Source organism: Cucurbita moschata, unplaced genomic scaffold (genome assembly GCF_002738365.1).
Source record: "Cucurbita moschata cultivar Rifu unplaced genomic scaffold, Cmos_1.0 Cmo_Scf00017, whole genome shotgun sequence".
Classification (NCBI taxonomy): Eukaryota; Viridiplantae; Streptophyta; class Magnoliopsida; order Cucurbitales; family Cucurbitaceae; genus Cucurbita; species Cucurbita moschata.
In genome coordinates, this window is record NW_019268533.1 from 1,030,588 (window position 1) to 1,045,670 (window position 15,083).

At 37.3% G+C, this 15,083-nt stretch overlaps 3 protein-coding genes across 6 annotated transcripts in view; 2 read left to right on the forward strand and 1 right to left on the reverse strand.

The window, feature by feature from the left end:
- The window catches only part of LOC111454903 (protein translation factor SUI1 homolog), a 2,415-nt gene extending 1,068 nt beyond the window's left edge, over positions 1-1,347 (forward strand). Inside the window, exons 2-5 of the mRNA XM_023096370.1 lie at positions 282-398; positions 492-697; positions 965-1,018; positions 1,111-1,347. Of these exons, the coding sequence (XP_022952138.1) occupies positions 362-398; positions 492-697; positions 965-1,018; positions 1,111-1,155 (342 nt within the window). The 5' untranslated portion in view covers positions 282-361 and the 3' untranslated portion in view covers positions 1,156-1,347. The remainder of the gene's footprint in view (positions 1-281; positions 399-491; positions 698-964; positions 1,019-1,110) is intronic.
- A 1,552-nt stretch (positions 1,348-2,899) lies between these two features.
- Positions 2,900-5,538, forward strand: LOC111454904 (protein translation factor SUI1 homolog 2-like). 4 transcript variants are annotated; one of them, XM_023096373.1, is made up of 6 exons: positions 2,900-2,995; positions 3,099-3,176; positions 3,676-3,786; positions 3,892-4,097; positions 5,148-5,201; positions 5,293-5,538. In XM_023096373.1, exons 3-6 carry the CDS (start codon positions 3,750-3,752, stop codon positions 5,335-5,337), a joined length of 342 nt encoding a protein of 113 aa, XP_022952141.1. In that variant the 5' UTR covers positions 2,900-2,995; positions 3,099-3,176; positions 3,676-3,749; the 3' UTR covers positions 5,338-5,538. The 4 variants fall into 4 exon arrangements, with proteins under 4 accessions (XP_022952141.1, XP_022952140.1, XP_022952142.1 ...); XM_023096372.1 differs by having other exon boundaries at positions 3,099-3,170; XM_023096374.1 differs by lacking the exon at positions 3,099-3,176 and having other exon boundaries at positions 2,903-2,995.
- Positions 5,539-8,279: 2,741 nt separating this feature from the next.
- LOC111455471 (homeobox-leucine zipper protein HDG2-like) lies at positions 8,280-12,853 on the reverse strand. The gene is made up of 11 exons (XM_023097180.1): positions 12,504-12,853; positions 12,224-12,435; positions 11,974-12,091; positions 11,713-11,901; positions 10,527-10,979; positions 10,336-10,437; positions 10,052-10,252; positions 9,792-9,966; positions 9,444-9,715; positions 9,072-9,167; positions 8,280-8,889 (listed from the first exon to the last, which is right to left on the reverse strand). The coding sequence occupies exons 1-11, from the start codon at positions 12,606-12,608 to the stop codon at positions 8,515-8,517; spliced, it is 2,298 nt and encodes a 765-aa protein (XP_022952948.1). The 5' UTR covers positions 12,609-12,853; the 3' UTR covers positions 8,280-8,514.
- Between the last annotated feature and the right edge of the window lie 2,230 nt (positions 12,854-15,083).

Sequence of the window (15,083 nt, forward strand, 5' to 3'; positions counted from 1 at the left end):
TTAAAAAAAAAAAAAAAAAAAAAAACCCTTAATGATTGTATTCTTTTCGTAATTTACAGTTTTTGTTCATTTGTTATTTTTCTATCTTTTTTATATGATGAATTTTTTAGTATTCGGTATCTTGATCGTTGATCAAGAAGTATTGAGAGGGTCATAGATTAAACGTGGGACTTGTAGCTATATGAGGACGAGGGATTGATTACTATTTATTATTAATATTTTTAACAAATCGATGCCTCTGTACCTTGTGGTTTCAACTCTGAATCTATTGTGTCTTGCAGATTCGAGCACAGCTTAATTGAGAGCAAATATCTTATTTGCTGGTTGGTTACCTGTGTTCTACTCCGGACAGCCAAGTTTCATGTCTGAATTCAACGTGCAGATTCCATCTGCTTTTGGTAACTTGTCAAGTCCCTAATCGATTTCGTAACTTGTGTTGCAGTAGAAGCCTATATATTTGTTTCAAAATTAATCAATATTTTGGTGGTTAGACCCATTTGCTGATGCAAATGCTGAGGACTCGGGAGCTGGGGCTAAAGAGTACGTTCATGTGCGCATACAGCAACGTAACGGGAGAAAAAGCCTGACAACTGTCCAAGGATTGAAGAAGGAGTTTAGTTATAACAAGATACTCAAGGATCTGAAGAAGGAATTCTGCTGTAATGGCACAGTTGTGCAAGATCCTGAGCTAGGACAGGTCAGTTCTCTCACCCTAAATGAATAGCATTGAGGCCCTCCTTTTTTTCATTGTTGATGCACTTATCATTTGTTCGAAAACTATTTTACCGGTGGTGATATGCAATTTAGCTGTTGTTTTCTGTGTAAAGCAGCTGGTCGATTGTGTATTTATGTTTGATTAGGGTATTATTAACAAGAACCCAGAGGGTTTTATCGGGTTATTTGCAATTTGAGAGAATCATACAATGCCACAATTAATATCATCGATTGTTGTAATTGGCTCCAGGTTATACAACTTCAGGGAGACCAAAGAAAGAATGTGTCCACCTTCCTTGTGCAGGTAAGTAACCAAGGTCTATACGTAGTTTGTGTCAATGGTTTATGTTTTCGGCAGCAGTTTTCGATATGATCACCGTTTTTCTGGATCAATAGGCTGGCATTGTGAAGAAGGAGAACATCAAGATTCACGGTTTCTGAAGATCATCAGCAGGATCGAATTCAATTGCTATTTACAGCAGCTTAACTAGTGGACATTATATAGCTTTTCTTTTAGAATTTGAAGAGTGCGCGTTACAACTCTTGGTCCATGTATGTTTTCTTTGCTTCATTATGCACTTGTTATGGATCATCGGACCCTTTTAATTAATGATACGCTTCCTGCTTTCTCAACCCGATTGCGACATTTAACCCATAGGTTGGATGATGGAACAGGCACTAGATACGAGATTGCTGAGCATCACTCATCCATTGAACTGCATTTTCCCTTTACAACGAATAACTAGGCAACACAAAGAAAAGAGTCACTGAGTAAAGGGGAGGTTGTAAATAGAGATTCGGCCATAACTTATTCCTTTGCTTTCTATTTTTTTTTGCGGTGTCCCTCTCAAAGCGATATGAGGGAGCATCCCTTGAGGTATCCATAAGGAATGTGGGTTCTCCACTGTTGGCGTTGTAGTACTTTTGGCTTTCTTGGAGTCTTTTTCCAGACCAGAGCTAGGCCGTCGCCAATCTTACTTCAGTTGGAGGACTTGTCATGGTTCGTCAACAAAAATAAATAAATAAATGGAGTGTTAAATATTAAAATTTGTATGTTATCTTTACTTTTAAATGTTCATTATCCAATTTACAAGCTAAGGTTGATTGGAAAAAATTGTAAATAGAGATAATAAAAAAAATTAAATTTTATTTTGTTGTTATCACAATTGAATTTTGGAAATGTTCTTTAAGAATGAAAAATAAAAAATAGTAATAGTTACCCGATTCTATCTTGATGTTCCCGTTACCAAATTAAGTCATGCTAGCAGTAGCGTGTTTTTTACAATATGCAAAGGAGTGATTACAACTTAAATTCTGATATAATCTTTTGGTTGAAAGGTAGGTTGATTTGTTAAAGAAAACATGTGATGATGGGATAATATAAATGCATACAATAACTTTGTTTTAGAATGCAACCAATAATTATGAATACATTTCTATCACACTTTTAGGGTATATTAATAAACAATTCATAAAGTTGGATTTTATATGTTTTTTTTTTTTTTTTTTTTTTGTTCTATAAGATAATAATTGTTTTTAATGAATAAAAGATAATAGAATTAATAAAAGAAGTAAATATTAATCAGAGTGAAAATATTTCCTTCTCCTTTTCTCCATCTCATCTTTTTCTCCTTTTAATATCTTAAATAGATATTGATATTAAGTTGTTTTTAGATGCTGTAATTAATATATGAATTATTTTAATGTTTTATGAATTTTTATAAAAGATATAAAAAATATAAAATTAATCTATATTCAATCTCTTCCCACATTTGCCGAATTTTCTTTTATTAAGAAAAGTAATACAATTGATCGAAAACTGAGCAGTCTGTGACGGAGCTCGATTTTTATTCAAAACTGATGCCATGCCGACAACGAGCACACTCCATAAAGACCAACAATGTTCTGGCGTTGACTATTTGGTCTAATGGGATTCGGTGGGCCCCTTAAAAGGAAGCGTTAAAGTGTGAGTGAGAGTAGACAATTATCCCTCTCTTCACGGGAACGGATGGTCCTAAACTCCGTTCCACGCAATAATCCAGGTAAGATTAAAAGAAGCCGAGTGACGTCGTTTTGGTGAGACATCCATAAGCCGTCAGATAAACTAGAATCTCTCATCTCCACCGTCAAAAAATAAATAGAAGAAAATCCGAAACCGACTATTATACTTGGAGGTTTGCGTGGCTTCTAATTTCCCTCTCCCGCGTATAACAACTTCATTTTGACTGGTTGGCCTTATTTTCACGTCTCTTCCTCTCCCAATTCACACATTTTTCTCCCGGTAAATCCTCGTTTATCGCTCTCTCTTTCCTTCTCATTCATCCATAATTTCATTCCTTTTGTTCCCTTCTCTCACTAATTTCTTCTTCATCCTTTTGTGTTAGGGTTTCTTTTTGTGCCTGCGTTGTCTTTTCTGTTCTTGTATCGAAGCGCAGCATCCGTTTGTTTTCTGCAATGTAAGTGTTTTCATGTTTTCTGTCTTTTTTTTAAAAAAAAATTTATTCGCATTATTTTCATTCTCGGAGTGAGCTGCTTATGGATTGTGTGTTTTTTCGGTGTTCTTGGCTAGACAAGATAATTTCCATTTAATTTTAAGAAATGAAGGGTTTAGATATGCTTTAGGTTACGAAGACATGATTGGTTGGTTATCTCATTTGGGAAGAGTTGCTGATTAATGATCGTTTTTCCTTTAATTGTTTGTTTCCTTATAGATCGTTTAATTTTCTTCAATTTGTTTGGTCCAGAAACAAGTAGAGCTGTAAAAGGCCCTCAACTTTGATTTTTTTATTCATAATCTACGTTTTAATGTACTTGAATCTTTGTTTAAGAAGTGGATGTGGGCTGTGGGGATCAAGTGGATCAAAGACTGAAAGCAGGACTTGGGGCATGGATGAGGGGTGGATTATACTTCTTATTTTGAACACTGTGGGGTTTCATATCTGGATCTGTTATGTTTTGCAGTTTTGAGTAGCTTAATTGAGAGCCCATAATTTATTTGCTGGTTACCTGTGTTCTACTCCGGACAGCAAAGTTTCATGTCTGAATTCAACGTGCAGATTCCATCTGCTTTTGGTAGCTTCACAAGCCCCTGTTCTTGGTTTTACTTCTTATTGTGTTGTACTGCATAAGAAGCCTTTATGTTCATTTTAAAGATAATTAATTTTGTTGCATGGTTAGACCCATTTGCTGATGCAAATGCTGAGGACTCGGGAGCCGGGGGAAAAGAGTATGTTCATGTGCGCATACAGCAACGTAACGGGAGAAAAAGTCTGACTACTGTCCAAGGATTGAAGAAGGAATTTAGTTATAACAAGATTCTTAAGGACCTGAAGAAGGAATTTTGCTGTAATGGCACAGTTGTGCAAGATCCTGAGCTAGGCCAGGTTTGTTCTCCCACCCTACATGATTTGTATGGGAGAGCTAGGCCAGCGGCTTACTCTCCCTCGCTAGCTTCCCTCCTGCCACTCTTGTGTAAATAAGGCTCTGGGAGGTTTGCTCTGCCTGTCATTTAGCTGTCAATTGGTTTCTTTCTTTACAAAGGTGTGAGATCCTACGTAAGTTGGAGAGGAGAACGAAGCATTCCTTATAAGGATGTGAAAACCTCTCCTTATGTAACGACCCAGGCTCACCGCTAGCAGATATTGTACTCTTTGGGCTTTTCCTTTCGGGCTTCCCCTCAAGGCTTTAAAACGCGTCTGCTAGGAGAAGGTCCCACACCCTTATAAAGGGTGTTTTGTTCTCCTCCCCAACCAATGTGGAACATCACAATCCATCCCCTTTGGGGCCAGCGTCCTTACTGGCACACCGCCTCATGTCTACCCCCTTTCGGGGAACAATGAGAAGGCTGGCACATCGTCCGGTGTCTGGCTTTGATACCATTTGTAATGACCCAGGCCCACCGCTAGCAGATATTATCCTCTTTGGGCTTTCCCTTCAAGGTTTTAAAACGCATCTACTAGGGTAAGGTTCCCACACCCTTATAAAGAGTGTTATGTTCTCCTCCCCGGACATCACACCTTAGCAGACGCATTTCGTGAGGCTTATGGTGATTGGTAACGAGCCAAAGTGGACAACATTTGTTAGCGGTGGGCTTGGACTGTTACAAATGGTATCAAAGTTAGACATCAGGGGGGTGAATTGTGAGATCCCACATCAGTTGGAGAGGGGAATGAAACATTCCTTATTAAGGTGTGGAAACCTCTTCCTAGCAAATGCGTTTTAAAACCGTGAGGCTGACAATGATACGTAACGGGCCAAAGCAGACAATATCTGTTAGCGTGGACTGTTACAAAAGCTGCTGGCGGGGATGTTTATGGGTTGTGGATTGGTAAAACATGAAGTAGAATTTAGAGGGGTGCTATTGGTACTTAACATACAACACGACAGGGCATAAATGCCAACCAATAACATCATTTGTAATGGTTACCCTGCAGGTTATACAACTTCAGGGAGACCAAAGAAAGAATGTGTCTACCTTCCTTGTGCAGGTAATGGTACACTGTTTATACTTCGTGGCCACTAATATTTACTCGGTTATCATTCTTGATATATACTCTTCTCTGTTTTCGGCATTGATAGGCTGGCATTGTGAAGAAGGAAAATATCAAGATTCACGGTTTTTAAAGAGAATCAAGATTGAATTCTATTACTGTTTACAGCAGCTGTAAGTGATAGTCGTGGACACAACTTAACTATTTGTAGAACGTAGGAGTGCTTGCTACAACTCTGGAGAAATGTACGTTTGCTATGCTTTGTTTATGCAGACCAAGTTATGTATTACAGGACCCTTTTAGTTAATTACATGTTCCCTGCTTTCTCATCTCAGCGCCAAGTTTAGACCTGTTTTCTCTCTCTCTCTCTCTCTCTCTCTCTCTGTATATATATGTATGTATGTATATATCTATGTATGTATATGTATGATTAATTTTGAAAAATTAAGTAAACGAGACTTGAGACTTGAATAATTTAAGATTCGATAATAAAAAAAGTTCTGAGTGGTCCATATGAACTTTGTCTGTCTATAATTTGTCCAATCACAAACACATCCCAAAAAAACCTTTCGTTATCGTTACCAATTTAGTGAATAGAAGAAAGGCAATTGACCTGAAGTCTCTTTCCCTATCTAAGAAGTTATTGAGTGAAAAGAAGAATATATGCAATCCATTCATCAATCAACAAGCTTTAAACTTCCATGTGAAAACGTTACTTTTGTGCCTTTCTTTTTTTCTTCTTTCTTCTTTTCTTAGTACCATTTTTTTTTTTTTGGGTCCATGCCTCTTATCTTTTCAACGATGTTTGAATAAACCCAATCACACCATTCGTAGATATTGCATGTTTTGATTCGTTACATATTGTCATCAGTCTCATGATTCTAAAATACCTCTATTAGAGAGAGGTTTACACACCGTTGTAAGAAATGTTTCGTTCTCTCTCCAACTGATGTGGAATCTCACACTATACATAAACAAATAATAAATGTTTTGGCTGATTTTTCTTTTTTCTTCCTTGATGTTCTAACAAGAAAACAAAGATGGTGTTGATCATTAAATATTATATAACATTGATTGAATATGTTTTTTCCTCTTATAATTATAAATTATAATTATTAGATCATATAAAATTACATGTCGCATTTATTAGACATATGATAAGCTTTGAAAATTTGCTTCCAAGTTCACATGTGATAATAAGTTCTCGAGGCTTGACTTTCAAGTTTGTTGTGTTGAGGATTATTGGGAGAGTCCCACGTTGGTTAATTTAGGGAATGATCATGAGTTATAAGTGGGGAATACTATTTCCATTGGTACGAGGCCTTTTGGGGAACCCCAAAGCAAATCCATGAGAGCTTATGCTCAAAGTGGACAATATCATACCATTGTGGAGAGTCGTGATTCCTAACCTGTTGTAAACTAAAATGGCATGAAAATGAGAAAGAAAAACCATGATTGTTTGCATGGGTTTGCTTTCATAACTTCAAACATAATCTTGATTAGGGTTTAAGTTAAGCAACCGAACAAGGCAAAAGACTCATCATCTTCTAACTCGTGAATAACAAGAGAATAATATTAAGTTACATCTCAGTTGTGGTAACTAATGGCCTTCCACTGGCCTACAAAAAATCATAAATTGGGTTTCAAAATTACTGCCAGGTAAATTAGTTATTTTGACTGAGAGGTAAGAAGAAAGAAGAGAGCAATTACCGTGGAGCCACTGATCATGGTGCTGCGATCATCAAACCTCGGATTTACATGGGATAAGGTTAAATTATGTGCTGACTTTTGTACTGTGAATGGGAGAAGTAGCCGTGTCTTCTAAGGCATCATCATCATCCTCAAAAAGCGCTTTCCCAACAGAATTGGGATCCCAAGAACAGCTCCCAGTGCTCGAACATACAGCATTTTCCGGCGAGGAATAATCCACCAAGTAATCAGTCCAACCACTCTGTTCTTGCTGTTGAGCTCCGGCGGAGGAATCTTCCAGCGGGGGATCAACACCGTCAGCGGCGGCGTTCTTCTCCATGAAAAGAAGAGAGGAGGGATAGAGATGAGAGTTTGGTGAAAAAATGGAGGAAAAAGGGTCGTCCATGATGTTGAATCGGTGGTGTGGGCCAGTGGGGAAGTTAAAACTAACTGTTCTTCCAACAGGAACAAAAATGACATAAATGCTAAGGCCAAGGGCGTTGACCTTTGTGGTTTTTAGATTAGATATTATTACTTTGACTTCTTCCCCGCTTATTCTGCCGACCACCTTCTTTTGGACTTCTAAATTTCAGCCCACTTTAACTCTGCCCTATCTTATTGGGCTACACCCAACTTTGTGTTCAACCCACATTCAAAATTGAAAGTCGGGTTTGATAACAATTTTGTTTACGACAATATACTCGCCATGATGTTATGTGGGTCTTTTCCTTTCATAGTGTTAGACATAGAGTTGGTTAGCGACTGCTAGCTTTACTAGCTAGACCCAAAGGGTGTGTGAGCCAGCTAGGTTTATTTTTTAATATTTTCTCAAGCCTATAGATTGTTTGCATGTGTATTCAATTAGAAGAGATATTGAGAATTCGAGTGTTTTAAAAATTGAGTGCAGACACGAACCACTTAAACTAGCTACTTGAATGTAAGCACGAGAGTGAGTCTTTTTGTAACAATACAAAGATTCGAGGACGAATCTTCTTGAAAAAGGAGATGAAATCTGTTGTTGTAGGCGAATTCCATTAAATGTAACTTTGCGTTACTACTACCTATAAAGTCTAACATACAGACACCAACACATCTTTTAGAATTTAGTTTAAACGTTCTATTTGCCTTTTGTGGATGAAAAGTCGTACTGAAATCGAGGCAAGTAGCTAATGCCTTGGGTAGATTTCTCTTGTTACAAATAAGCATTTGAATTCTTAATCAAATTTCGAAAGCAAAACAAGTTTTTAAAAAATCACAGGTCCATAGATTCGTATATAGTCTGAAAGTGAAGATAAGAAGTTGGTAAGGTTATATTAATAGTTTTATAGGCAATAGGGCATGGGTACCCTTTGTCTAATAATAATGAACACATTGAAAAGAGAATTGAAACAAAGACACCACAGGATTATGCTATAAACAAGTTCAACTCTTAAGAACCCTAAAATAATGCCCACAAGCTTAGCTACACAAACAATAATGATAATGGACAAAGTCAATACCCGAACCCCCACCATTAAATCTCCATCCTTCTTCTTCTTCTTCGAGGTGCGTTCTTGACTTATTCCCTCTCTGCAAATTCAATTCATTCAAACCCCATCGAGTTGAGGGTGAGGGCGAGGGCTCACTGATTCTCGCATGACAAAGAGGCTTTGATCCTCTCAACGGTACAGGCAATCAGATTGTTGACTGTTGCGACTGACCCAAGAGAAAGTTTAGCTGTCGGAACCGAGTCCACCAAAATCTGAAATGCAACTGTTAAAAGCGACCCGCCGGACCCATGTTCCGCCACGCCATTAGCGCCGCCGTCCGACGTGGTGCTTCCGTCGGGAAGAATGGCAAATCCAGACGGGAGAAGCGCGACATAATCGGGATCTCCACCGTTTAGCACCACGTTGATGGCCACAATGTCCACCGGCGCATACACCACAAACGACGCTGTTTCATCTGTGCTGCTCTCTTGTAATATCAACATGTTGCTTTGGCTTGAATTTGCACTCTAAATTTTACACCACAAAAAAAAAAAAGTTAATTAATAAAATATTTTATTTCAATATACACCATGTATAAATTTTATATAGTATTGCAATTGAAATTTCACAAAAATATTTTAAGAACACGATAGAACGATTGTTACACATGCACGGTAATTTAAAATCTAAAGTTATAAGCGGAACTTACGTTTACTCGTAGCAATGAAACACAGTTTCCCGTGTCGCGGCCGTTGGCAATGTGAGCCATTTCTTGCACAATTCCACCGTTCGAAAGAATATCCCACTGTAATATGAAGTTTAATATCGTCATTTTAAGTCTCAATTTCATCTAAAAATCCAATCAATTTCTACACGTTTATATACGATTAAAGATAATATTAAATGTAATATCCATATGGAAAAATCAACTAAAAATTCAACCCGTAGTCTTGAAGTTAACTATCTCCATTGATACGAGGTCTTTTGGAAAAGTCCAAAGTAAACCCATGAGAGCTTATGCTCAAAGTGGACAATATCATATTATTGTGGAGAGTCGTGATTCCTAACATAGAACACATACCTCATTACGAGAATTTTCATCTCTGAGAAAATCAAACACTCTTTTGGGAGGAACAGGAAGCCAAAATGAAGTGGCGGCGCTGAGGACAATGCCAGGTGGTCTGCCGGGATCGTCAATACTCTTTCTAGTCATAACTCGAACATCATCCGCTCCAGTTCCCGACAGAGTTGTCCATGTGTGTGTGGTGGACGCGCTCACTCCACCGCAAAAGCTCATCACCATTCTCTCTGCTAGCTTCAACATGCTCTTTCTTCCTTCTTGATTGGTTATCACTGATAACAATTTGACCGTAATTTATTTGATTCTGAAAATGATTATAAATATAGAATTTTAAAATCGAGAAATTACCACCAGCATCACCGGTAGGAATACTTGTAGCCATAGCGCTGGCCAACCTTTCACACTGACGATCCAACGTCGCAATCCAACGCTTAGCGCCGAACGCATGGCCAGACCTAACCAGCTGGTTGTACAAACTGTGCACCCCGCGATCATCCACCTCAACATGCTCAACCCACGTAACCTATTAAAAAACATCTAAATATATTAACTTAACATCCCAAGTGACATTAATTAAGAATAATGAAGATATAAACATAATCAATTACCTTAGAATATCCATTGGGCATGTCTTGGATTAAACAACCGGATGGCCTTCTCCTGCATCTAAGCGCCGGAGTCGGGCGTAAATTGTCCAAGGAAACGTCGACCACAGCCCAAGTTCCCTCGCCGTGCTGTTTACAGTACCGAACGAAATAGCTCTCCCGAGTCGGAACGAGTGGCGAAGGCACTTGCAATTCCGATGTCATCTGAACCAATCATAAGATGATCATAATATAAACATGTGTGTATAAGAAAGTACCTAATTTGTATTTTGGGCATGTAAATTTACCACTTGTAATGCTCCGTTGTAGTTTCCGGCAACGCCGGTTGACAAAACTTCTAATGTCATAGCTCTTGACACAATCCCACTGAATACGGTTGACCACTGATTCTGGATTTGACAATCATTTAGTAACACTAATTTGCATGTTAATTTCATGTTTAGAGTGATTAAGAAGGGATTATGAAGGGCTTAATTACCACATCCATGAGCATCTCAACGAGGCTAATATGGTTCATAATGACAACAGCAGTGGCACGAGAAGCTTCACAGCTAAACCCAGAGGGCTTAGGTCCAATTCCTCTAGGGAAGGTTCTAACGTATTCATCTTCGTTAAGTACAGCCGTGGAGCCATCGAGTGCAGTCATCCACAAGGGCTCACCCATCTGAGCCATTCGAACCAGCTCCTCCATGGCTGCAACTGCAAGCTCGATGATTATGGGCTTGTCAGCCTCCGATGGCGCGCTTATAGTCCTCAGAAGGTCCACCGCCCCGTACATGTCCCCACCACCAGCTCCGAGGCCTGAATTGTGGCCGCCATAGCTTCCAATTCCAAGTTCTAGAGGACTTGATGCCATTGGTGTGGAAAGAAGCGGGTAGCTCGATACTGGTTTTCCTACGTATTTTGCTGCTATGGCTGAGATGCGATCGATCTGTGATGCAAATTTGAGAAAAAAAAAATGGTAAGAACCAGAACTTAGAAATCACGACTCTTTCCTTTGAAATGTATTCCTTATTCATAAATTAATTATCATTCCCTAAATTAACTAATCAGAGCATTATTGGAAGTGAGTCCCACGTTACTTAATTTAGTGAAAAATCAGGACGGTTGAGGATTATTGGGAGTGAGTCTCACCTTGGTTAATTTAGTCGAAGATCATGAGTTTATAAGTGAAGAATACTATCTCCATTGGTACGAGGTCTTTTGGGGAAGCCCAAAGCAAAGCTACTAGAGTTTATACTTAAAGTGAATAATATCATATCATTGTGAAGAGTTGTGATTCTTAACATGGTATCAGAGTCATGACCCTAAACTTAGCCATGAAATAGAATCCTCAAATATCGAACAAAGAATTGTGATCCTCTAAAGTGTCGATGTATTTTGTTCGAGGGCTCCAAAGAAAGGAGTTGAGCCTCGGTCAAGGGGAAGTTATTCAAGAGCTGCATAAGCCTCAGGGGAGGCTTATAGTGTACGGTTAATTTCATGGAAGATCATATGTTTACAAGTGAGGAGTATGAGGCCTTTTGGAGAAGTCCAAAGCAAATCCGCTAGAGCTTATGCTCAAAGTAGATAATATCATATCATTGTTGAGAATCGTGATTCCTAACGAGACTCACACCCAACAATCCTAACATAGAACTACAAAAACCCTAAAGACGAGGTACCTCTTCTCTCAAGCGGGCGTTTTCAAGCCTGAGATGATGTTCGTCAAAGGACATCTCTCCAATGGCGGTGGGGCCTCCACAATTAGGACACGTAGCATTACCGAGGGCTTCTCTGTACCTCATATTATCAGCTCGAAGCTTCTCATTTTCTGTTCGAAGCTGGGTGTTCTCATGTCGCTCATGATGGGTCTGAACACAATTTAACAAAGATTTATATGAATTGAAAAAAACACCATTTTTTTAAAAAAAGATTTTGTGTACCTTCATCTGAGTTCTCTTGTTTTGGAACCAAAACTTGACTTGCAACGGCTCCAAACCCAACTCCCTACTCAGCTCCTTCCTCTGCTTATCATCTGGGTGAGGACATTCCTTGAAGAACCTAATTTAAGTTACAAAACCCACATAAATTTCAACAATTTTGTATATAAATTAATAAGCCATTGAATTATTAAAATGAAGTAGTAGTTTATAAAATTAAAATTAAAAAAAAAAAAAAAAAAAATTGGGTTACGCCTCCATTTGTTGGATCTGGTTCTGAGTATGGCGGTGGTAACGCTTCTTTTTGGGTCGTTGATGGTCAAGGTCATCACCAGAACCCACCTCCTGGTTCTCGCTGCTTGATTTTGTTGCACTCTCAAACTCCTCTCCTTCTCTCATCCTCCCAAAATCGCTCTCTGAAAACTCCACTCCCTCTACCTGCCCTCCTCCCTCCATTATACTCCCCTGCAATTCAGAACCCAATATTCATTAACAGATTCCACTCCAAGGCCTAAACCCAATTAAACACTGACCTGACCAAGAAGAAGACTCGCCGGAGACCCAAAAATCCCAACACTTCCATTCCTTCCGATCATCGGCGCCGTGTTTCTCGCTGGAATCATCATTCCGGCTGGCATTTTTTAGCTCGCTTTCTTCAATACCCAAATCACCAAAATGGGAATTCACGAAACAAAACGAGAAAAAGGGGTTTTTTTTTTTTGGTTAATTTTGAGAGATATGGAGTTGGAGGAGGGAGTGGACTGTTGATGCCCAGGAAAATAGAAGGACAAAGTGGGTGCGGAGAGGAAGAAAAGTGGGGGAAAGAGGAGTAATTGCAGAGCGTATTGAGAGGGTGGGTTTGCATTTAATGGTGGCTGAAACAGACGTAATTGCTCCACACGCATTATGAGAGAAATCAACAACATATTTTTAAATTAAATTATATTTCCTTGTGCCCTAGGTGGTGTAGAAGAGCTTTAGTGCAATGAATGACGGCTACCAAACAACGCTCTACCAATATTTTATTTTTATTTTATTTTATTTTCATGAATATTCTTTGGAAACTTTTAACATTCCAATTTCTACCCATTTATTGTCTTAAAAAGTCTCCCCAAACAACCTCCTACCTTTTCCAACTACTCCTTCTCCAATCATATATTTTCTTTAATTTAAATATCATAACCTAAAAATAATATGCAATGTTTATCGCAAACCCATTTAAGGAAAATAAATGGGAGTGAAAATGTTCTGTCACATATACACATTTACACATATAAGGGAGTTTATTTGACATTCCATTTATTTCATAAGATACCATAAATTATGAGCATAATTATTTATAATATGAATCAATAACTACACCCTAATCTTTATAAATCATTGCAATAAATGAAAGGAAGCATTCCCAATCTTTAATAAAGTTTTGGGTATCATCATTATCAAACTATATCATAAAACCAAATGGGTTGTTTTTTTGTTTTTGTTTTTTTTAAGGTTATATAACTTAGATTTAATGAAGCCATGTTTGAAATATTGGAGTTTTCTTGGGGTAATTGGTTAATGGAATATGATTTATAATATAGACTATAATAATGTGTAAGAGATGAATCAATGAATTCTTGAAAAAGATGGTTTGTCATTTCCTAATTTAAGAGAGCTAAATTGAGGATCAAATCCATCATTAATACATACTAAAAATTAATGATATACATTCAATAATAACGTAATTTTTGTGAATTGATATGTAATGTTCATCAATATAAGTATTGCTTACCTTTATTCTATTAAATGAAATGTTAGTAACATCTCAATAAAGTTCAAACACGTGCATATATATGTGTTTTTTTTAACAATAAACCCCAGTTCAATATATTCTAGGGGAACGAACCATTTCTTATAAGGATGTGGGGAGACGTATTTTTAAATTGTGCGGTTGACTGTAATACATAACGGGCAAAAGCATACAAAATCTGCTAGCGGTGAGCTTGGACTATTACACTTATATACTCGTGATCTTCCTCTTATCCAGTTAATATGGTGTTTTGGTTGCACTTCGAACAATCTTCTACTCAAACAAAGTGTCACCGAGCCTCCTCTCATCTAGATCAATAACTTCTCTTTGTTTAACACCCAATTATTTTTTTTTTTATATGAATAACTTACGAACATGACTTGTAGATGACATTCATGTTTTTTATTTTATTTTATTTTTTTTGTCGGAATGGAAGTTTTATAAGAGACAAAAATCCAATTATAAGGTTAAGATTGTAATGTTTGTTCTAAAATATATATATATGTTGTCATAGAAGAGTTTGGGATTTTCTTTTTTGGGGGAAACTAATAAAAATGTAAAGAAATTAAATTTTGAGAATAAATGTTTATGGGACCATGCAAGTTGACTTGAAATTGCTTAAATGTAGAAGGAAAATTATATATATATATAAATAATTGTTGAATTTTGGTGTAAAAATATCAAATCAAGAAGAGTATAGAATATTGAGGAGGATAGCTCATTTGAGCTTTCTGATTTGACAAATGGGACATAGTACCCTTCAATCACGCGACCTTATTCAACATTAAATTAAATTAAATTACTTTAATAACTTTATCATCAAATTCATCCATATGAATATGCACAAACGGTCGATAATTATTGGGAGTGAGTCCGACATTGATTAATTTAGTGGAAGGGGAGTAAGTCCCACATTGATTAATTTAGTAGAAAATCATGAGTTTAAGTGAGGAATACTATCTCCATTGGTATGAGGTATTTTGGGGAAGCTCAAAGCAAAGATATGAGAGCATATACTCAAAATGGACAATATCATATTATTGTGGAGATCCGTGATTCTTAACATGGTTCAGAATTTCTGAATATTTGATATTTGAGTTTTAATTATTAATATAATAGTGAATAAAAAGGATTTTTTAAAATAAAATTTAACTTAATTCCTGCTTTTGGGTTTAACTAAAAAAGCATCCAACATAAACATGACAACTCTAACTATAAAGCTAAAAGAGAGGCTTGAACTTCAATAATGGAAAAAGGAGCCGACACGACAAAATGGGAAGTGAATTATGCATGCAAAAAAAAAAAAAAAAAAAAAAAAAAA